The following is a 23713-nucleotide window of genomic DNA, read 5'->3' as shown; positions in this document are numbered from 1 at the left end:
TGTGGAAAAAGAGAGAAATGTCAGGGTCCTTTGAGAAGCACTGGACCATCGTCTTCTGTACTGAGCATAGAGCAAATCAGTCCGCCATGAGGTCTCACATCGAAGAGAATAGCAGGGGAGAATGTGTCCCATGATTGATGTGTGACAGTGAAGCACCAAGTTCTTGTTAGATGTGAGCTCTTGCAGTGCCTCACATCACATTCTCTTCCTCTTCTGAGAAAAGTCTGGAGACCAGTTGATCAGAAGATGTAGGTAAAGAGTAAACCACAGAGAGGGAGATGGTGAGAAGTTTTTTTTTTTTTTAAAGGTGGGTTTCTTTGCTTGAGCGTGTTTTTACTGACTTCTCAGAAACCCGTTGCTTTTTGGGAGAAGAGATGGCTGCTTGTGTGGAGCTTTGATCTAATATTTATAAAAGATAATATATGGGAAGCCCTAATCTAGTTCCTGGTGTGCACACAGCAGATAAATATCCGTGTCCTACTGGAGTTTAGAAGAGAACCAGATCCAAATGGAAAAGGGGGAAGACATCCCGAAAGATGACTCTGAAAGGAGTAGAACTTAGATAGACTGATATCCTCGGGGACATTTTTTATCACACAATAGCGTGAGTCAAGTAGTGCAGCCCAGTAGAGATGGAGAATAGGGTTCTAGTTTGTACCACAGTCTTCACTGAAACCAGAGATTTATGCTAAGTCTGATAAGAACTAACAGTATGTTTTAACGCTTTTATTTATTTTAAAATTATTTTATATTTTTAATGATATGTATGTGTCTTAGTGTGGTTTTGTGCACATGAAGGCCGGAAAAGGGCAGTAGATCCTCTGGTGTTGGGGTAGCAGGCAGTTGAGAGCCACCTGATGTAGGAGTGGGAAACCGAACTTGAACCTCTGCAAGAACAGCAACTGCTCTTAATCCCTTAATCTCTGTCCCTTTGAGTTTTTAGTTGTGTCTCTGTGTGGGCACATGCCGTGCACACATGTGGAAGTCAGAGGACGGCTGTGGGCCTTGTTTCCTCCTTTTACCATGTGGGTTCTGGACTCAAACAGAAGGTCAGGCTTGGCAGGAGGCTTTTCATTGAGCTGTCTCACTGAACAGAAGATCTGTCTAGTTAAGGCTGAGGCACGGGGAGTTTTATTTTGTAGTGATAGGTGACATTTTGAGGAAGGGGAAGGACTGTGAACAGAGAAACTGTTCTTGACACCTTATAGTAAATCAAGTGAGGCCCAGTGAAGGCTGAGCAGTGTGTCTGACTTCCTATATGTCTCCTTGTCCAACAGAGAGCCTATTTCACATCATCGTATTTTAGTTCGTACTTTCCTTTATTTGTATAAAGTGCTGTAGGGAATATAAAAGCCTAGTTTTAAACGTTTGTTAGTGACTCTGTATAACATAAAGGCTGATAGTCTGTTAGACCCATGTCTGTCAACTTTAATTCTGTCTATACATCTCCTTGTGTTTAGAAAACCATCCACTCTGCTTTCTTTCTAGAGAGAGTTTCTCTGTGTAGACCAAGATGGCCTCAAATTTGTGATTCTCCTGCCTCAGGCTCCCAAGTCCAGGCCTGACTGGCATGTGTCACTGTGACATGTTCAACCCCACCCTTAGGAGTCAGGGTTTTCATAGGCTTGGCAGTACTCAGCACTGTAGGGAACCACTGCTTTTCACCGGAGATTCAGAAGGGCTCCTGCCATCGTGGATGCCAAGGAGAACACCACCTCTCTCTCCCGTTGCTGACGGACGGGATAATTAGAGTTTGTGACTTCAGTTGGGGCTTAGGACCGGGGATTGAAAGCCCAAACGAGGATGTCTGAGTGCCTTGTGTGCATCCAGACAATGACAGCAGAGGCTGATTTCACCAGGTGTGCTAGCCTACTATGTGCTTTCCCCAAGTTCCTCTCCAGGGGCTGTCAAGTACTTTGTACCTTTAAAATACCTGAGATGGGAGACAATTCAAAGTTGATAATCTTTGCTACCTTAATGAGCAGAAGCTACTGTGAGGGAGACAGGAGTAGGGTTCCTACCCTTTCAGTTTGTGTGGGGAGAGCATCGTGACCTGTCAGGACAAATCAAAGTCACTGTTTTCCTCCTTTATGTTTTATAAGGAGGAGATTACAGTTAAGAGACTACAATTTATTTAAATTAGCAAAGTTTATTTATTTATTTTTTAAAATTTTAAATTTGTTTAAACTAGCCTCTAGTTTTGTTTCATTTTCTAAATAGTTTGTAACTTCTAAACATGCGTATACATAGTGGTCGTCATGCAGGGCTTTTATTTTGAAATTTTAACGCCAGAACCCCCTTTCTCTCTATGCAGGTTGGGTGTTGAAAACAAAGACATATTTTAGTAGAAATTCACCTGTTTTATTGCTTGGAAAATGTTATCATTTTAAATATGAAGGTAAGTGATAAACACATAAAGCATTAAAAAAATCTTTGAAGACTTTGATTGCTAAACATTTTGTTATTTTATTTCCATATTAAACCGCCTTGACACGTTAACCACCTACATATATGCTTGTGCTCTTTGTTAAGTTCCCTGGTAACTTGAGCGTATGATGGGGCAGGAAGGGACCACCCCAGTGACATCACCAAGCATCTGCCCACTGGTCCCATTCCAAGTGCCCTGTTGAAACTCCTACCAGTCAATCGGGCGTTGAGGGTGCGGACTTTCCAGAACTTTGCTCTGCACCCTCCTCTCCCCACCCTTTGTTTCCCCCTTGCTGGCGGGCTTCATCCCTCACCGCTCTCTTAGCCTACATATCCATGTCCTCCTTGTTCCCCTCGCTTCTCCATGTAGACTTCCTCCCCTCATAGCTGCCCGTCTGTTTTCTTCATAAATGGTGTCAGTATATCCCAGAGGTTCTGAGGAGTTATGTTTTTGTTTTCATTTGGATCTAGGCGTTCTTAAATCTCTTTCCATCCAGTGAAATAACCCTCCATCCTCAAAAAGTGTATTGTTCAGTTTCCACCTATTTGTATAGGTTTTGTAGTTCTTGGTATTTCTTAGTATTGTGTAGTCAGCCTCAACTAAGTCTCCAGTATTTTATCAATGCTTTTCTCTCTTTTGTATGTTTGTCTTGCTACTTTCCCCCAATTTTTTATTGTGTGGTCCTTGAAATATTTCTCATTTTTCTTAAAGCTCTTGGGTCAAAGTTTACTCAGTCTTGACAGTTTCCCCGAGGACTCTGGTGTTGTCTAGGTCTGAAGAGGTTAAGAAATGACTTGACACATAGAGAGGAGTTTGGAGCTCTATGTGTGTAGGATGAGACATGAGAGTCAGGAACTATTGTATCACATTTAAAACAAATATGAATGTCAAAAGGGGCCTACTTAGACATATTGTAGTGCCATGTTTAATTTCCAGGTACTTTTATTTGTAACTAACTTCGAGCTCTGTATAATATTGAGAAAAAGTCATGTCAATGGAGGCTTGGAATTCATTTGTTTATTACCATCTGCTGAATATAGATGAAGGCTGAGTGATGGGAACTTTTCAGAATGAGCAGAAGGGATGGGTGAAGGAAGAATGAAGACAGACTGCACTGTAAAACTCTCAGCCTGTCACATCCTACAGAAAGGCTTCGGATGTTGCAAGCTTTGGCCCTGAGAGTTGTAGCTTGATGTATTTCTGCACTTGTGTGCCCACACATCCAGGCTAGCCAGCACTGATGCTCACTAGATCTACTAATGTGGAGCAGTGTCTCTAATGCAGGGGAAAGAAAGGTGAAGTGGTTTCTTTGGGAATAATCCAGGAATAATAATTCCTGAGAATAATTCACTGAGTGTTCTGTGAATTATTGGACAAACAATGGCTTTTTCATAGTAACTGTGTTAGAGACAATTAGTTTGCAAAGGCCTTTAAAATGATATATGTGGGTAGCAACAATTTCTGAAAAGTGGTATTTGAACATAAATGATATTTACGTTTTAAAATTTTTATATTTTTACTCTGTAGCTTATTAGTTTTGACTTTATAATTTGGTATAAATATTTACAACAATACAATGTGTACCCTTTTAAAGTATCAGCTCCTGTGATGGTATACATCTTTACACAGTGACAAGTCATGACGTGACTGTATACATCCTTACACATTGACAAGTCATGGCATCTTATTTGCGTGTCATATTTCAAAGAACTCAAATGTGTGTGTCCTGAGCCAACCAAGGTAAAAGAGAAGGTGTTTTAAATTACTGTCTTGTCCAAGGAGTGATTTTACAGAGGTGCAGAGGGACACTGTTAATAGCAGTGTTACTGTAGATCCTATATTGGTCCCCAGTGTACAAACCACCTCAGTGTTCATTCTCATTTGATTAGACAGCAGAAGGCTTACATTCATTCCTCTGAAATGAGATGACACAATAATGATAGACACACATAAATTACCATTCTGCACACTTGCTCACCTATCTTTATACTATATAACTTACATCTTAAACATTTTGTAGATGAAAGCAAGATGTTGCCTGCAAGATCAGGATGTGCCATTGAAGATCATGTAATTGCAGGGAATGTGGAAGAATTCCGTAAGGATTTCATTTCTAGAATATGGCTGACCTACAGGGAAGAATTTCCTCAAATCGAAGCTTCAGCCTTGACGACAGACTGTGGCTGGGGCTGCACGCTGCGGACTGGCCAGATGCTGTTGGCTCAAGGACTCATACTACATTTTCTCGGTAGAGGTAAATCAAGTCTCTGTGTTTCTGCTGCTGCTGCTGCTGTTTTTACTCTGAGCATCAGTTTGTATAGCACACCCACCTTGCTGAGGGCAAGGTGTTCCACTGATGTTCCATCTGTACTGAGCTGAGCCGAGTGTCTTACACGTACATGTTCCTGACTTTCCTTTGAAAACTGTAGATTCAACATGGCTGTCTGGTCACCACAGTGAATTTACCTCACATTTTATTGTTTTGGTTGAATTCTCTAGAGTGCCGCATTAAGTCCTGGGCAGAAGAAATTTTACTCTATTTTTTTCTTAGTACATGTCCATAGTACCTTGAAATTTTATCATAAATAATTACATTTATCATAATTATCACTTATATTTATATATCACTTAATAGTATATATTAATTATATATTACACATTATGACATTATATACATTCTATCATATATAATATAATTATAGGTTAATAATTTTGTATATAATATATACAAATATATTACATAGAAATTATATATTATATAATATAATTATATATTAAATTAACAATACAAATATACAATTATACTACATCATTATATTTATAAATTATATCATTTATATATTATCATATATAATTACCATAAATAATCTATATTTCTCTGTATTAATTGAATTAAATTATTATTATTATTTTGAGACAGGGTTTCCCTATGTAGCCTTAACTGGCCTAGAAATCACAGTGTAGACTAAGCTGGCCTTGAGTTCACAGAGAGCCACCTGATTGTCTCTCAAGTGTTAGGATGTGCCACCACACCTGGCTATAATTCCTTATATTAAAATTTAGGGCTTCCAGTTAATGAGAACATTATGTTTAGAGTTTTAAAAATATTTATAAAAATAAATAAATATGTGTATGTGTGTGTGTGTGAAGGCCAGACGATGTCAGATCCCCTGGGGTTGGAGGTACAGACAGTTATAAGCTCCCTAACATGGGTGCTGGCCACTGAACCTGACTCCTCTGTAAGAACAATAAGCTGTCTGTCCTCCTAACTGCTGATCCCTCTGCAAGACCAGCAAGCTGTCTTAACTGCTGATCGATGTCTCCAGCCCCAGTGCTTAGACTTTCGTTCATTCATTCATTCGTTTATTTGAGACAGCAGTTCCCTGGCTGTCCTGGAAATCTCTCTACAGACTAGACAGCCTCAAACTCAGATCTGCCTGTCTCTGCCTCCTGAGTCCTGGGGTTAAAGGACTTATGCTTAGAGTTTTAAACCCTCAGAAATCTCAGTGATATTCAACTTATTTGTATTCACTTTCTAATGTCATTTCCCTATCAGTCAGTTTTTTATGATGTATACATTTGTAAAAGAGTTTTGTTTTACCGTTTTCAGGCTGTGATCTTTAGATATTACTAAATATTATCAGATTTCTAGTAACTCTTATATAGAGATGATTAAAGTAATTTAGCAAACAAATTTGGGAATAGTGTGACTAATACAAAGAAAAAGATGTTTTGTTTTTAATTTTTAAAGTTTTTATATGTTGGAGATTAATCTCAGGGCCTTGGCTATATGCCAGAGAAGTGTTGTAACTACGAAACCCAACTAAGACTTCGTTTAGACAAGTTTCCTGGGGGTGATTTATCTGTGGCGCTGTGAACTCATACACAGGGACGGAATGTTTATTCCTAAGGAGATCTCTGAAGCCACGACTTAATCCAAACATGAAATGATTTGCTTTACTGGCTTATGAATAATGTTTGAAGATTGCTGCATTATTAAACAGTAAAATAATGGTTCTATTTGCTGTGTTTAGATCTGATATCTTCCCTGACTCTATTCATTAGGTTTTAATTTGCTAGAGAACTGTTATTATTATTCATAGTATTCTGAAGGAAGATATCCAGAAAATATCTTGAGCAAAAGATATTTAAAAAATATTTTTTAAAAAATTTTAAAAAATTTAAAAGATACTGAAAGTTAAAATTTCAGCAGTTTTACTTCTTTTTTCTTTTAAAACATGCAATCAAAATGAATCTGTCCCCTAAAGATATCTACTCATAGTACGATAAACGTTACTTATACTATTTACTTATTTATTTATTATTGTGCCTTCTGGAAGCCTAGAAGCCTGACAGACTGGCAGTAGAGTACAGGACTCTTTATTTCAACTGAAGGTTGATAAGAAGAAAGAGAGAAAAGGAAGGAAGGAAGGAAGGGAGGGAGGGAGGAAGGGAGGAAGGAAGGAAGAAAAGGAAGAAGGAAGGGAGGGAGGGAGGAAGGAAAACCATATTGAAGGACTGTACTTGAGTTTAGCAGCTTTTCTTTTTTTTTTTTACTTTTCTGTGACTTTTCCTTAGTCACAACATGTAGTACATTCCTAGTTTGGAAAGTTAGAAGTCACAGAGTGGTTCTGAGACAGTCAGATCTATGTATATCACTCATGTTATCATAGTGGTTTGCTGATATGTTTATTGTTTCATATATATATATATATATATATATATATATTCATTTAAAGTGAGCAGTTCAGTGGTTCTCAGTATTCTTACTGGGTTCTGTAGCTATCACAATATCCAATTTTAGAATATTTCTATTTTTGCACAGAGAACCCTTTAGCAGCTACTCCACCCTGTATGTAACCATTAGCAACCATCACTCTAACTTCTACCTTTGCACAGACTTGAGTTTCTGTTTGCTTCAATAACCTGTTTGGCTTTAAGTGCTGCCTATGTATTTAGTACGGTCATCAAGGTCTGTCTGTTGGAAAAGTCTGAGTCTTGCTTTGGAATTGCCATAGCTTGGACCTGGCCCGATGCGCTGCATATTGAGAATTCAGACTCTGACTCATGGACTTCCAACACTGTCAAAAAGTTTACCGCATCGTTTGAAGCCTCACTTTCAGGGGACAGAGAACTCAGAACTCCAGCAGTTTCTCTGAAGGAAACGTCTGGGAAGCGTCCTGATGACCGTGCAGTGCGGAATGAGGCTTATCACAGGAAGATCATCTCTTGGTTTGGAGATTCCCCTGTGGCCGTCTTTGGCTTGCATCGACTGATAGAGTTTGGGAAGAAGTCTGGGAAAAAAGCTGGCGATTGGTACGGACCAGCGGTGGTTGCTCACATTTTAAGGTATCATTTTTCCAACTCTTCTGTTTTGTGCTGGGAAATACCAACTTTGACTGAGAGTGTATACAGCCGAAGCTCTTAAGATCAGCGCCATGAAAACCTTGTGCTTTTCTTTGCTAATGGGGGATCAGGACTTAGGGACTACAACTGCCTTTACCTGCAGACAGAGTTTCCTGCCAGATATCCAGGGTCTCTTTCTAAGTAGGTTCTCAGTAGATTATATTGTTGTATGTTCCAAAAGCTACCGTTTCTTTCAACCTGGAGGCTGGAAGGCAGGCCATATTAGTTTTTTCTTTTAATGTAACCAATTTATTGATGTGTCTAATGAGATGTCAGGAGCTAAAATTATTGTTTTAGCATTTCCATGCACACTTCAAATTTCCATGAGTGTGTACGTCATGACACAAACATTTATACAAGCATAATCACAAAAGCATAGTTTCTAACCTCCAAGATGTTCCCAGGCTCAGCATGCTTGCCTGTAGAGGCAAGTGGTAAATACTTGGGGCTTTGTACACCTACATGTTTCTGTTATTTATTCTTAGCTTACAGTATAAAAACAGGCTACAGGCTATATTTAGCCATAGTTACCTGGTGTTTCTTCTACACTAATATACAGGAGCATACATAGTAAAGATATAAACAACTTAAATATTTCACTTACCCCATCTGTGTAAATCCTTCTTCAGACGCTGGGTTTTGTCAGAACTCATGCCACTGAGAGCACTCTCCCTGAGGAGCGCCTTCAGGTTGGCAGGTTTGCTTACAGAATTCCGATGCATTAAATTAGGGAAGTCATTGGCTCAGGTCAAATAGTTGTGTCTTGTTCCTCTCTTGTCCTGTGGTGCTAGTGCTCTACCACTCAGCTCTGTTCTAGCCCTCCATACTGATTATAAGTATGAATGAACAGTTGTTCAAAGGGGGAGGGGGAAGTTGCCAAGCGTAGTTGGGGACAAGCATCGTAACACATCCTTTGTAATGGATGTTGTACTGTGAGGCAAACCTTGAAGCCATGGGACTCATTGCTTAGAAAGCCTTCTGTGCAGCTAGTGAGCTGATGAAGAAAGGACGTCCTTTGAGGGCTGGGACATAAGTGTATACCCAGGGACTCGGAGGCATGCTTTGTAGCTTCATTAGAGCCTTTGGGTAATTGAGTGTCATGTTCAGCTTTGGAAAGTGCAGCTGATATCTGACACTCTCCAGGTGATAGATTTGACAGCAGACATACAGGGTACATAGGAAAGGCAGGGCAGCTATGGATTGCTCTCCTTTTTAAACTACATCTTTCAGTGACAACAGGAAATTTTATGTAAGATTTAAAGGATGTTTATTATTTTCCTAGAAAAGCAGTTGAAGAAGCAAGGCATCCGGATTTGCAAGGGCTAACTATTTATGTTGCCCAGGACTGTACAGGTATGGTGTGTGACGATGTCCTAGTGGTGGACTGTATTGGCTCAGACCCTTCCTGGTTATATTGCAAATGGTTATGAAGATGACAGTCATAGCTAATTCATTATTGTTCCTATAAAACACCCCTCATGCCATAGAGTTAGTATTTTTTGAATAAATGCCTTAAATGCTAATTTAAATGTATTTGCAAGAAAAATTATTTTGCTATTATTTTTCTCTCTGAGAAAGGCCATCACTATGTAGGCTGGTCAGGTCTTGACTTTATAATTCTTTTTTTTTTTTTTTAAGATTTATTTATTTATTATATGTAAGTACACTGTAGCTGTCTTCAGACACACCAGAAGAGGGAATCAGATCTCATGACAGATGGTTGTGAGCCACCATGTGGTTGCTGGGATTTGAACTCAGGATGTCCGGAAGAGCAGCCAGTGCTCTTAACAGCTGAGCCATCTCTCCAGCTCAACTTTATAATTCTTATTCAACTTACCCCATCACTCCTGCAACCAGGACTAAGTGTGCATCAACACACTGGGTCTAACCTTTCTACCCTATCACCCCTGTAGCTGGGGCTGAGGTTGTTATCAACACACCTGGTCTAACCTTCCTTTTTGGTTAGCCAGTATAACCAGTTAAGATGACTCTTGCTTATAATCCTGGCCCAGGGAGGCCAGGGCAGGAAGGTCAGACATCTGAGGATAGACAGTTTTCCTTGGAAGCATGTTTCCCTCTAGTGTGCCAGTAAATTATCTTATGTTTTTATGGGGTCTTCTGTTGATACCCAATATCTATAATCATCTTGGAACTAGAGATCAGAAATAGAGCCTCTATTTACTTCCTGAAATAAAATAAGCTACCCCATGCTATAAGTTAATTTTTTGCAGAAAAGCTTTTAAGAGGACAAAATTAATGCTTTAGAAGAGTAAGAAATATGTCTGTCAGGTTTAATATGAATATATCTATAAACCTGGCAACCATGAAGGCTCAGCTCGTGGAAAGATTGGCCTGTGTTTGGCATTCTGTACTTCTTTTTTTTTTTTGTTTTGTTTTGTTTTGTTTTTTTTGAGACAGGGTTTCTCTGTATAGCCCGGGCTGTCCTGGAACTCACTTTGTAACTCACTTTGTAGACCAGGCTGGCCTCAAACTCAGAAATCCGCCTGCCTCTGCCTCCCAAGTGCTGGGATTAAAGGCGTGCGCCACCACGCCCGGCCATTCTGTACTTCTTAAAACATGTATTTATTCTGTGGGAGTCGTGGGTGTGCCCAGGGCATAGGACAACCTGCAGGAATTGGTTTTCGCCTCCCATCATTCTGGCAGTGGACCTCAGGTTGTCAGGCTCGGTCGGGGCCAGTGCCTTCCTGCTTAGCCAGCTATTGTCATCTAACCAGGTTAAACACTCTCTGACTACCTTACGCTTCTACTCGCTGTCATCAGTTTCCTGGCCAGAACACATGCTCAGGGAGACCAAGTCTTGTGTTTTCCTACTGTTGTTTCCAGGGTCCATGAGTATGAAAGTTTGAACTTGTTGGTGCTTTGATGGTGATAGTGGAGACAGATGACCAACCAGTGGAGGGATGGGATTAGAGTAAGAGTGTTTATACAGCTGCCTTTATAATGTTTAATACACACACACTCATTGTGTTTCTCCCAGTTTACAATTCTGACGTGATTGATAAGCAGACTGATTCCGTGACGGCCGGAGATGCACGTGACAAGGCTGTTATTATTTTAGTTCCTGTTAGACTTGGTGGAGAAAGGACCAATACCGACTATCTGGAGTTTGTGAAGGTAAGAGGGGCTCAGTTCTCCTTGTTTTTATGTTCAAGGCAGTAGTACCTAATATAAAATAAAAAATAGAGAGGGGTTGGAGTCTCTTCTCCACAAGTAAGGCATGACCTCACAGCTATACATTGTGAAGTGTGGCATCAGGCATTTTAAATTTCAGCACTGAGAGATCATGTGTGAGTCGGAAGAGCATCCTTCTATGATGGTGTGAAAAGCTTTCAGTCTACACTAATTGATGGCACGCAGGAGCGAGGTTTGCAATATGGCTACTACTCCAGGATCCTTTTCTGATTGGAAATATATTTATCTTAGTTATTCCTAAAACTAACACTAAACCATGTCAAACTAACCATTAAAACACACTTTTAAAATCGCTACTGTATTTCATAACTTATTCTTGTGACACTGTGGTGCCAGAGAGGAATTGATTATATAAGCAGAAGTGAGGTCGTATGGCGGGCCCCACTTGCCTTTCTTAAGAAGTCTCTTCAATCCCATAGCATATAGTTGTGTTTCTTGAACCAAAAGAACCTGTCTTGTGTTAGACACTAAGACATTCAGTTTTAAAGCAATACCTTTGCAATATTGAGTATTTGGTTAAGTTTGTATCTTTACTATCATTTCAGCTTTAATAAAATGACTTTTCTTCTTGCTGTGATGGAACACTTGGCAGAATAAACTTTAGGGAGTTGAAGTTTGTTTTGATTCACAGTGCAGAGGTGTTCAGTCCTTAGCCTGCAAGTTTGTATCTTTACTATCATTTCAGCTTTAATAAAATGACTTTTCTTCTTGCTGTGATGGAACACTTGGCAGAATAAACTTTAGGGAGTTGAAGTTTGTTTTGATTCACAGTGCAGAGGTGTTCAGTCCTTAGCCCAGGGAAGCTATGAATGCTAACCAAGCAAGATTGGAAGCTTACTTAAGACACTATGAGATTTTTTTTTCCTTTTCTTTTTGCTTTGGTAACTGGATTGTGTGGTCCTTTAGTGTGAACTTTGGTGATGACAGTGTTGTGTTGCGATGTCACACAGAACAGATGTGGCTGCACACAATCTTCTACTCGCAAGTCTGTAATGTCTTACAATTGCAGACAATCTGATTACAGCCCCAGACAATGCATGTGCTCGTGGTGACTGGAAGAGTGCAACCTGAGTTGCCAGTAAAACTTTAAACAACCACTGCAGATAGCAGGCCTTTAGTGTTACCTAGAAGACGGAGTGGTATTCTTCCACTCCTAGCTGTGTCTCCTGCCCTGCCCACCAGCCTTCCCAGTTGGCTTCCCTTTGCACTACACCAGCAGCAGGGATACAGAAGGACCCTGACGTTGCTTCCTACTTTCCTACCAGTTACTTTTTATGATCAGAGTAAATATAGTCCCCTCCGTCTTACCGTGTCTAAGTCCTAGCACTGCTTTTACAGTGTCTCAAAGGAAAACAGAACTGGGGCCAGGGAGACAGATGGTTTAGCTAGTCAAGTCCCATGAGGACCCCAGTTTGAACCCTAAATGCCCACAGAAAGATTCCTGAAACCCCAGTACTGGGGATGTGGACTTGTACTTGATGGCCAGGCAGCCTAGCCAGTCAGCAAGTAAGAAACCGAGAACAGTTCAAATATTATGAGGGTTTGTAAGCATAGACTACAACCATTAGTTATCAAAGAGATATGTGTATTTATTGATTTGAAAACTGTTTATGACATAATGAATGCCAAAAAGATCAAGTAGCATGGGGCTGGAGAGATGGTTTAGTGGTTAGGAACACTGACTGCTTTACCAGAGAACCCAGGTTCGGTTCCCAGCTCCCACATCAAGTGGCTCACAATTTTCTGTACTTCCAGCCGTTGGAGTCTAATGTCCTCCGGCTTTTGTAGGCAACTACACAGATATAGTGCACATAAGCTTACACAGGCATGCGTATACACGTAGATTTTTTTTTTTAATCCAGAAAAAGAAAGTAGCATATACAATGTTACATAGCCACATAAAATTGTGCTAATAAATCTGTGTATGTAACATTGGCAGATGTCAAGGAGATAGTCCCCAAAATTTTAATAATAATGAGCTCTAAGCTGGGTGTGGTGGCACACACCTGTAATGCCAGCATCTGGGAAAGGGGAGGGACAGGTTAGTTCAGGGTCATTCTCAGCTATGTAGTAAGCTTGTGGCTGTCCTGGACTGCATGAGACATTGTTTCAAAAATGAAAAAAAAAAAAAAAAGAAAGATCCTTTTGGTATTGTGTATAGGAATGTCATCAAAGAACCTACAGTCAGAACACAGGGAAACGTACCAGGACACAGGCACCTCCAACACCCTTAGTCTTCTCAGCCCTGCTGAAGAGTTTGGCTTTCATGATGATAGGCTGCTTAGGGAGTTTTCCCTCCCCGAGAACTCTATGGTAGTCTAGCCACACCACATCAGTGACGGGAGCAACTCCTGTTGTTTTTTGCAGCCTTGACCCATGTCTACTCACTGACTAGTGTCTACAGTTTATCTGGGTTGACCGTTGGGCAGATTCTCTGGTTCTTCTCTAAGTGATCATACTTCATCCCAGCCTTCCTAGACTCACCTGGATGGTATTTGTGGCAGTTAGTCCTGTGTGGATGCATGCCTCCAGCACTCCCCTGACCTCTTGGTGATTTCTTATGCTCCCTAATGAGGCAGTGTGGCCCCTGAATTTCTGCATTTCCCTTAGTGAGGTGATGGTGATGGCCCCAAGCCTAAGCACACTATCCTGTCAAGCCTTATAGCGGTAGCAACTGTTACACACTTTCCCTAGGAGATGTGCAGTAATGCCTGCTCACCCCAGATAGGACAACAGCAGACCAAGCAATTACTCCAGTTAAGTGCAGTTTGGTGAACCCATGAGATCACTTGGGTTCCTCACAGGAGCATGGGTGACTTGGGTCTGTCAATGTAAATCCTTGCCCTAACATGCACAGTAACTTACAGTAGCTGTGCTGCCAGAGTCCCTCTCCAGTCAGCCTTTCACCTCCTGTGCACTCTAACAGCTGGGCTACAGGCCAGGACGGGGACTGGAGGAACGAGCAGCTGGAATCCCAAGAGTCTGATGACCTTCCCTGCCCTCTGCTAGGGAGTGTCACAAGACTGTTTGTGAGGGTCCCATTCAAATGATCACAGCTGGTCTGACTTAAAGATTGGCAAGGCTGTGTCATAGCAGGGGATAGACTCTTACAGCTACAGAATATCTGTTGCTTACCCTCAGGATGGCTTGCCTGGCGGGAAGCTGCATGTCACTCACCACCCCTGCCTAACCTCAAATGATGACACCACATTTGTATATTATTAGCTTAGGAAAGATCAAAATCCAAGAATCAGAGTTTTTCTTTTTTTCTTTTTGAGACAAGTTTTGCTTTGTGGCCCAGGCTAGCTCTCTTCTGCCTCAGCCTCTTGAGTAATAGGATGGTATATATATATATGCCACTGCATTCACCTCCAAGAAAGTTCTCTGATGAATGTATAGCAGCTTTGGCATTGTAACACACAGTCATGAGCCAGATAGTGTTAAGGTGGGGGGCCATCTGAGCCTTTATTTAATCCTCTAGCTCACTGGATCTCAATGATCTTAACCTTCTTAACGCTGCGACCCTTTAATACCGTTCCTCATGGTGTGGTGACCCCCAACCGTAAAACTATTTCATTGCTACTTCATAATGTTAATTTTGCTGCTACCATGAATTATAGTGTAAATATCCGCTATGCAGGATGGTCTTAGGCAGCCCCATGAAGGGGTTGCAACCCACAGGTTGAGAACCACTGCTCTGGCTCAGGAGAATGTTCTCATGAGGAGAAGAACAGAGCTTTGCTTTGGTAGGACTTCTTGTGCTTTGTGATGTTATTCATTTTTTCTTCCTGTGGCACACCGTGGCCTGTCCCTGCTGTTGAGCCACACCCTGATAAAGATATTTGATGTGAATTAATACTGAGTTGTTAAAAGAAAAAGGGAGGCAGTTTGGAAGATGAGGATTCCAGGACACGGAGCAAATGTGAAAACGTAGTAACTGTTGGTGAGAAGTTGGGGCGCTTGCAGTGCAGCCTCGGCTATCTCAGGTCATTTCCACCTGCCTCTTGATTAACTAACTCTATTCCTTCCCTTTGACAGGGTGTTTTAAGCCTTGAATACTGTGTAGGTATCATTGGCGGCAAACCTAAACAGTCATATTACTTTGCGGGATTTCAAGGTCAGTGACTAAGTATGCTGTTTTGTTTTGTTTTGTTTTGTTTTGTTTTGTTTTGTTTTGTTTTGTTTTGTTTTGTTTTGTTTTTCAAGGCAGGGTTTCTCTGTAAAGCCCTGGCTGTCCTGGAACTCACTTTGTAGACCAGGCTGACCTCGAACTCAGAAATCCACCTTCCTTTGCCTCCCAAGTGCTGGGATTAAAGGCGTGCACCACCACACCTGGCAAGTTTTCCTTTTTTAAAATTGTTTTCTTTTAAAAGTGTTAAGTTATTATGAGATTATCTGCAAACAAGATGGCTAAGGGAGACCCGTGAGTCTCTCATTCCATTGTCAGTCCCTTTCAGCCACTCATGCTGGTCATTTGGTCCACAGTGTAATTGAATTCCTTAAAATGTGTGCTTAATTTCTGTTACTGCACAAACAAAGCACAATTTATCCGTTTCCCTGAGTTTCCAGCAGACTCCGCTACATTTTGGCAGCTGCTATTTACATATTTACTTTTTCCCTGGTTTTTAGCGGTGTTAGTTGATAATGAAATGACAAGCAATATGTTCTTGCTGTCAGAACAGAGAAGCCAATGCATTTTTCATATGCAAACTGTAGAGTATAATTGTGTGTTTGTGAAAGTAATTTCATCACCAAAAATTAAATGACAGTCTCATCGCTTTATAAAATTCTGCTTATACAAGCATATTTGATTATGCAAAGTTAATCTGTGCCGCGCAGACCCGCGTTTCCGTCGGCGAGTCTCAGGCTGGCAGGCTGTTACACCTAGCCTTTTTTTTTCAGCTGCTCTACATAGAAATTGGATTGTAAGCAGTGTCATAATAAGGTGTTTTGTGAATTACTTGTCTTCTGTTTTGTCCTTGTAGATGACAGTTTGATTTACATGGATCCTCATTACTGCCAGTCTTTTGTAGATGTCAGCATAAAGGATTTCCCTCTTGAGGTACTGTACATAGGGAGCTGGGATTGTTCTCTCACTGTATGAAGCAGACTTACTTAGAGGTGTGCTAGGCAGCCATGCTTTTCCAGTGTTACAATCACAAGTTAGTATTTTGTAAATGTGTGTAAAACCGTAGTCAACACTGGTCACAGGCTGCGAGCTTGGCTGCTGAAGTTTGGTTTGTGATTTGCTGTCTTCTTCATTCATGTCCGTCTCTAACGCCTTAGACACCTTGATCGTGCTGAAGGAAATGATCAAGGCTCTGAGTACTTCTGTAGCCAGCTACCTAAGCAGTACCTAGAGAAGAACTTATAGGGTTAGTCTGTTCTGGAAGGAGAGGAGACAAAAGGACGGCTTGGTGTGGAGCGGCAGGCTGAGATCCTGGGGGCCTGCTTCTGCTTACGTCTTTGGGGTTTATTTGGATCTCTAGCCGTCATTGAAGCTCATTTTATAGACTCTTCTCTCCCTGTGGGTGGTCATTTTGTCATCCAATATTTTAGCCAGGGAAGTATGAGTTCCAAAGTGAGACGGGGTAACTATTATATCAGACCAGGATGATTTTGATCACAAATGGCAAGGGTAGTAGTTATAAAGGGCAGGGCTGGCACGAAATGTGGTAAACGTTTTGTTTCAGAAATGGCTTTTGCATTGCATGCATATTATTGTATATTATTAGTGAAATAATGTTTCCTAAGTCAGACACTGTGAGTTCTTATTTCATATATTTCTAGAATTATAAACTGTGTTCTTTAAGATGATATTTTAATTTTTTTAGTATTATGCTTTGAGATAGGGGTCTCACTGTGTCACCCTGGCTAGCCTAGAACTCGCTTTGTAGATCAAGATAGCCTTGAACTCACTGAGACCCACTCTCTTCCAAGTGCCGAGATTACTGGCATGTGCCAACACTGCTAGCAAATACTAAGTTCTTACAGGTAAGAGCAGCCCTGCTAGTGGGCACGGGCATCCGTTCCAGTTCTTAGGTCACCAGTTCCAACTTCCAGACCCTAGAAGGGTCTTAGAGTGGTGACTGTTTCAAACACCACCAATAAATTAAGAAAAATAGTGGCATTAAAGTTATTGGATAGACAGACAAGTGAGGAAGGTGAATTTGTCAGGCAAAGATACACTCCTTACGAATCACACATGTAAGTTCCAGTTAGCAGGAATGTTCTCTAACTAACATGTGAACTGCAGTTAGTAGGCATGTTCTCTAACTAACATGTGAACTGCAGTTAGTAGGCATGTTCTCTACCACTTAGGGAGCTTCATTCCAAGCTCCAGAATAAATACAACTGTTCTGGTATCGTTTATGTGTTTAGGTAATAAAATTCATTATGCCAGTAGTTATTATTTTTAGAGCATATATAAAGAATATGAACCCACAGTATCTCTTTTAGGAAATGAATTCCTTAATTAAACATGTCATCATGTCTAGAATTTAATAGGTGCCTAATAATTGTTTGTTCAGGCAATGAATAAATGATGCATTAAAATGAAATAAATAGGCGTTGATTCTTTTTTTCCAGAAATATATTTCATTGTTACAGAAGGAAGTATACATTGTTATCACTCCCTAAATTGTGTATGTAGGTAGAGGATGCTATTACCAGACATCAGAATTTTAAAATTAAATTATACATGCATAGCTTAAAGTGTTATCATAAAGTGAACATAGCCTAGCAATACCACTTTGGAATATATTTAAAAGGTGGACTTATTTCACAATGAGTAGAAATGATTCTGAATTTAAATTAGTATTGTTTTGACTTCAGAATCTTAGGTAAACACAGAACAACATGATTTAAACATAGAGATGGCTCTAAGGTGCCTTTCCGAGTCCCACTCCTCGTGAGGGACAGCCACAAGCAGCTTCACTTTTGAGTGAAATCAGAGACTTTAACTGTGGCTTGTGGGTAGGAAGTTCTTTGCAGACATCAAGAGGACCACAGGTTACAGGTTAGTGTTTGTGGTTCTTACCTACGGAGACTGCGGTGAACAGGCCTAGGCCGTTCTAGCAACTGACTCTAGAAAAAGCTCTAGTCGTTGCTTTGTGGTGGGCGAGGACACAGTCACAGGTGAGTTAAACCTGTGCCACTGGACCTTGTACAGCCTTTTTTAACTGTCTTCCTTACCAGGTAGTAAAAAACTGAAGAATCAGTTCTTGTTAGCTGTTTTCAACAAATTTTGCAAATGGCTATTTTTAGACATGCTCTATGTAAAAGACTTTCTCGTAAATATATGACCTAGAACTGTGCCTTGTACCCCAACACACTCCTCTGTATTACAGCTTATAGTTTTCTTAGCTTTTTTGTGCTTCATCTGTTTCTTAATGTCGTGAAAATAAAATAGTTGGAACCATATTAGGGAAAGTCCAGTTAAACTGCTTGTATTGGGTAGTGCTGGAGAGATCTACTTTAGTTAGCTCAGACTCCACTAATTAAAGGAAGTATTAGCTAAGCACTTTGTACAGGTCAGGGTTTGGTGCATGACTGCTGGCGTGCTGGTCGACTGTAACACAGAGCTGGCCTGCTCAGAAGGTATGTCCTTTGCAGAGCCCCCATGGGTGAGTTCTACCTGCCTTATCTCATGTTCTTTATGGGAATGAACATTAGAAAAGAAAGTAGGAAGAAAATTTGATTATGGGCCAATAATTTTATACTCAGGAGGCAGAGGCTGGTGGGTTCCTGTGAGTGTGAGGCCAACTTGGTCTACATTGCCAAGTCTATGCTAGCCAGGGGTACACAGTAACAGCCTGTATCAAAAAATAAATGAACAAAACAACAAGAATAACAAAATCAAATACAAAAAACCCCTGAATCAGTGTAGGACATTTACACAAGCCTGTGGTTTGTGTGTTAGATTCTAAGAATAATCTTGTTACAAGAGTTTTAAGCATTAGGAAGAACCTTCATACATCCATGTGCACACACAAGACTATAAAGAACCTTCATACATCCATGTGCACACACAAGACTATAAAGAACCTTCATACATCCATGTGCACACACAAGACTATAAAGAACCTTCATCCACATGCACACACAAGGTGTTTGTTCCATTTTAATTCCAAACAACTATGGTATGACATGAGTTTTTACATTTTAAGAAAGCCTTATTTATTTTATGTTAGGTGTATGAGTATGTGCATTTCATGTGTGCAGTGCCCATAGAGGCCAGAAGGGGCCATGTATCCCTTGGCACTGGAGTTACAGGCAGTCGGGAACCACTTTGTAGGTGCTGGGTCCTCTGCAACAGTAGCCAGCACTCAACTACCAAGCCATCTTTCCAGCCCTCCAACACGACAGTTTCAATTCAGCCATATGTTTACAGATATTTGGTTCATTTCTTACTTTTGGCTATATGGATAAAACTGCTATGAATTTATAAACAATGAAGAATCACTAATAAAAAAGACTTAACTCAGTCTCATAGAGATGGCTGGCTAACATATGCTCTAGATTAGACTATATGTGCTGACTCTGGTGGTCTGTGTTTCTTCTTTTCTTCAAATATTAGAAATGTATTGCATACTTGATGAACTGGCTTTGTTTTGCTGAACAGCACAGTGTCATGAGGGTGAAGGTTTAGTTAAATATACACAATGCTGGTTCTTGTGTTGTGCATCTTTATAGAGAATGGGGAAGGCTAAAATGCTCCTTAGGAAATATGTTTATTATATTTTGAGAGAAAGTCCATCAAGTAAGGGAAAATTAATTCCAAACTATTTTAAAAATTACAGACATTCCACTGTCCATCTCCTAAAAAGATGTCATTTCGAAAAATGGATCCTAGTTGTACGATAGGATTTTACTGTCGAAATGTCCAGGACTTTGAACGAGCATCTGAAGAAATCACTAAGGTACCTTATTAAGATCACTATGTAACAGTGTTGTAAATTACATGATTTCTAGTCCATGGTAATAAGTGTGTAAATTGTCACATGTACATACAAGTAACATTCCCCCTTGACTGTTTCTATTACTAACTTTGGGGAGCCAGCGTTTGAGACAGATGGAGCCAGTGACTAGTTAAAAGTACTGTCCACTAGGTGGCAGTGTTGAAATAAAAATCCTGTAACTGTGGCCCTGGGCAAGCAATTAGGTTACATCCTATTTGAAGAGGATTTTAAAGGGCACTCCCTTAGGGGTAGAAAAAAAAATTAATGAAGTATTTGATCAAGTCAAATTTCATTTCTTTTTAGACCAAGTGGTTTATTTATTTATTTTTTTAAAAGAGAAGTGATATTTTTGGGTTTCTTAGAACTGCCTTATTAACCGAAGTGTTACCTTCCAGTAACAGTGTCTTGTCTGGTCTGGTCTACATAAGGACTCGCTGAAGTAGTTGCTCAGCCAGCTACTTGCTGCATTGAAACTGGTGCATGTTTTTGGTACCTGGGTACTGCTAAATCACATACAGAGCTTTAATGCCTCCTGTATTCAGTACGAGTAACCGGATGGGTGTCTGTATCGGGGTCAAGAGTTAATGTAGGCTGCCCTTTCATGGTAAGTCAGAACAGACTAGAATCACTGTGAGGCACTTGGAGCTGGTACTCAGACGTAACAGGGATTTTGTCAGTGTTCACCATCCATTTGATTTTATTCATTTGGGAAGGAAGACATAGTAGGTTAACATTTTACTTCAACAATGTAAAAATAGTATGGAAATGTTAAATACAAAGTCTCAAATGGGAATCTTAGTTTACTCGACCCACCAAGAAAAAAAAAGAGAAATTCAACAGGAATGTGGCTGAAAATTTGAGCAAGGAGGAGGTGTGCCTGTGCATTCCTCCTCTGTCCACCCATAGTCCTCACCCCCTCTCCCTCCCTGGCAACAGGGAGGCCTGTGAGCAGAACGGAGCACGGAGCCTCCATTGCTCCCTTCCCTGACATCACGGTTGCCAGTGTATGCTCTGCTTTGATACTCCTTTGTCTTTGTGAAGTACCATGTATGTCCTAAAATATATAAATCCAGGCAATCTAGTGATAGTGTTGATAAATATTTCCCACGGAAAGGGAAAGTTCTCTGTTTTCTTTGGCTTACTTTCTATTTGGATCAGAATAAGTGTGTTTGAAACAGGAGTGCAGTCTACTCCTGTGGCCGAGGCAAAGGGAAGCATTTACCAAGGAGTTGCGTATTGACTTTCTGATCCAAAATAGCCATGATGGCTTTCCTCACCAGAAAAGCAATTAGGATTATCACTGATGTATCAGAGAAAAGCAAAAAGGAAACTCCGCCGACATGGCTTCTGGAAGTACCGAGATTTTTAAGAGCCAGTGAGCTGCCCTCCGAAGCTAAAGGCCGTGGAGTGGTACCGAAGCCTGGCTTTGCCAGTCACTATTGCTCGGGCAGTTCTAAGTTAAGCACACACCGTAACACCGGAATCTGGCATTTCCAGCCACCCCATTGTTTTCTTATAGGATTTATTTTTTGTTTTCTCATGTTAAAAACGAAGCTAGGAAGTCTAGAGTGTCAAGTTTAGTTGTAACGTTCTATGCGTGAATAGTCTCCGTATGCTGTGTGATTGAAAAATGTTAATAAAAATTATTAAGGTGATTATTGGATGGAGATCAGTCTCCAGGTGTCTACTGTATACAAAGCGTAAAGTGGCTGAGATAGGATTCCTGCTTCGAATAAGACATAAAGCTTCTAGACTCGAGTAACATTTATACTGAAGGAGGGGAATATGACAAGCAGACATATATTACATTGAATATGATAAGCGTTCATATGAATCTAGAAATAAATTGATGAGGAAGGAGGTGAGTTGAACCCAGAGAGATGGCATATCCAAGTCAAAGTATTTTATTGTGATGGTGATATTTAAGCTGAGCCTGAACGTGTACGCATAATTTCCATAGCTTAGTAGGTAGGGAACGTACTTAAAGCCAAGGAAATGATCGGGGAGAAGGCCAAGAGAAGCCACACTATGGTGCATATCCAGGCAGGGTCCACTTTGACGGAAGCCCAGGGTACATACCGGGCAGGTTCTCTGTCCTCTGACCATCTGAGCAGAACCCCGAAGGGTGTGCTCTGGAGATGTCAGTTCTACCAAAGCGATCCCTTACACTAAACTTGAAAAATGACTTGTAAGTTAATCCAGGGTGTGATACCTTCTATTTTCATGTGGCACTAAAGACAAGCGCGCACACACACACACACACACACACACACACACGAGTCTCCCTTCGTATTAGAAAACATTGTGGGTATAGTGAGCACGGTTCCCCCTTTCATTTATTTGTACAAAATTGTTTAAGTTATCAATGATGAAAAGACATGTGTTCCTTAGTCATGTAGAGGTAACATACCTGGAGGCAGAGAAGGCCATGTAGGAGTGTCTGCGGCTTAGGAAACACGGCGCTAGGAAGTAGCACAGCGGGAGTGACACTAGAAACGTACGTTGACATAATATTGTAGAGAAGTGTGAATGTCAGGCTGGAGCAGCACATTAATAATGTATTTTATGCCATTAAAATTTAAATTTCAGGCATATAGACATATGAAGAAAAATGCCTGTATTCTAGCACCGAGCTTATGAAAAATTACACATATACTATAATTGGTTATAAACCCAGTGTAAGTGGCTTTCTCTCCAGCTGCCTTCCTTTTCTGACTTGTTACTGGTAACTTACATATTGGATCTGTCCATCACACCCATTTTGATACATCTATAAACATCATATGCTACTTACTATGTTACCTAGGTTCTCAGCCTTTATTTTGTTGATGGTCATTTAGCTTGTTTCTAAGAACCTAAAATTTTTTTTCAAGTTTTAGTTAAAATAATATTCTATTACTTGTATTTTCTTAAAGTTATTTATTTATTTGTTTGTTTTTCAGGACAGGGTGTGTGTGTGTGTGTGTATGGTGTGTGTATATGCATGCATGTGTATATAGCCCTAGCAGTTCTGGAACTAGCTCTGTAGACCAGGCTAGCCTTGACCTCACAGAGATCTGCCTGCCTCTGCCTTCTGAGTGCTGGGATTAAAGGCATGCACCACTACCTCCTGGCTAGAGTTATTTATTTTTGTGTGTATAAGTGTTTTACCTGCAAGTACTTAAGTGTATCACATGTGCTGCAGTGCCTATGACGGCCAGAAGAGGGCATCAGATCCGCTGGGAGTGAAGTTACAGATGGCACTCCCATGTGGGTGCTAGGGATTGAACCCAGGCTCTGTGTGAGTACTTTAGTCACCGAGCCTTCTGTGCAGCCCTATAAATAGTGTTTTAAAGCGTATTCTTGTGCATATATCATTCTTCACAATTGCATTAGATATACTTTGTACATCATTAGATGTACTTTGTACATCTAGAAATGCTACACAGAGTAGAAAAACTACACAGGAGTGTGTAGTTCTGTTTGCCTCCTGTGGTTGAAGCTGCCCAGAGTACTCCTAAAAGCGGTATGCAAGAATTCCCAGCGCCTCGTGCGATGACGCTTGAGGCTGCCTGGCTGAAGATGTATAAACAGTCTACTAGGTAGAGTTAGTATCAGTTTGTATTTTAATCTGTATTTCTCTGATTGATAGTGACCTTGACTACCTAGATGATGGTGAATTCATCTAGTCAAGGGTCATTTGAATGATTTACATAACTCCTCAAAG

At 40.6% G+C, this 23713-nt stretch overlaps 1 protein-coding gene across 3 annotated transcripts in view; it reads left to right on the top strand.

The window, feature by feature from the left end:
• Positions 1-23713, top strand: part of Atg4c (autophagy related 4C cysteine peptidase) — a 61051-nt gene that overhangs the window by 20800 nt on the left and 16538 nt on the right. For 2 of the 3 annotated variants that reach the window (XM_021160047.2, XM_021160046.2), the window contains exons 3-10: positions 2315-2398; positions 4449-4682; positions 7447-7777; positions 9117-9187; positions 10833-10969; positions 15086-15164; positions 16033-16109; positions 19849-19968. In XM_021160047.2, the coding sequence (XP_021015706.1) occupies positions 2315-2398; positions 4449-4682; positions 7447-7777; positions 9117-9187; positions 10833-10969; positions 15086-15164; positions 16033-16109; positions 19849-19968 (1133 nt within the window). The remainder of the gene's footprint in view (positions 1-2314; positions 2399-4448; positions 4683-7446; positions 7778-9116; positions 9188-10832; positions 10970-15085; positions 15165-16032; positions 16110-19848; positions 19969-23713) is intronic. The other variant, XM_029476340.1, reaches the window with a different exon arrangement.

This window comes from Mus caroli, unplaced genomic scaffold, assembly GCF_978045245.1.
Source record: "Mus caroli unplaced genomic scaffold, Mus_caroli_1 scaffold_6, whole genome shotgun sequence".
In the NCBI taxonomy this organism is placed as follows: domain Eukaryota; kingdom Metazoa; phylum Chordata; class Mammalia; order Rodentia; family Muridae; genus Mus; species Mus caroli.
Note: the sequence above shows the minus strand (reverse complement) of the source record. Positions and strands in the feature narration are given on the sequence as shown.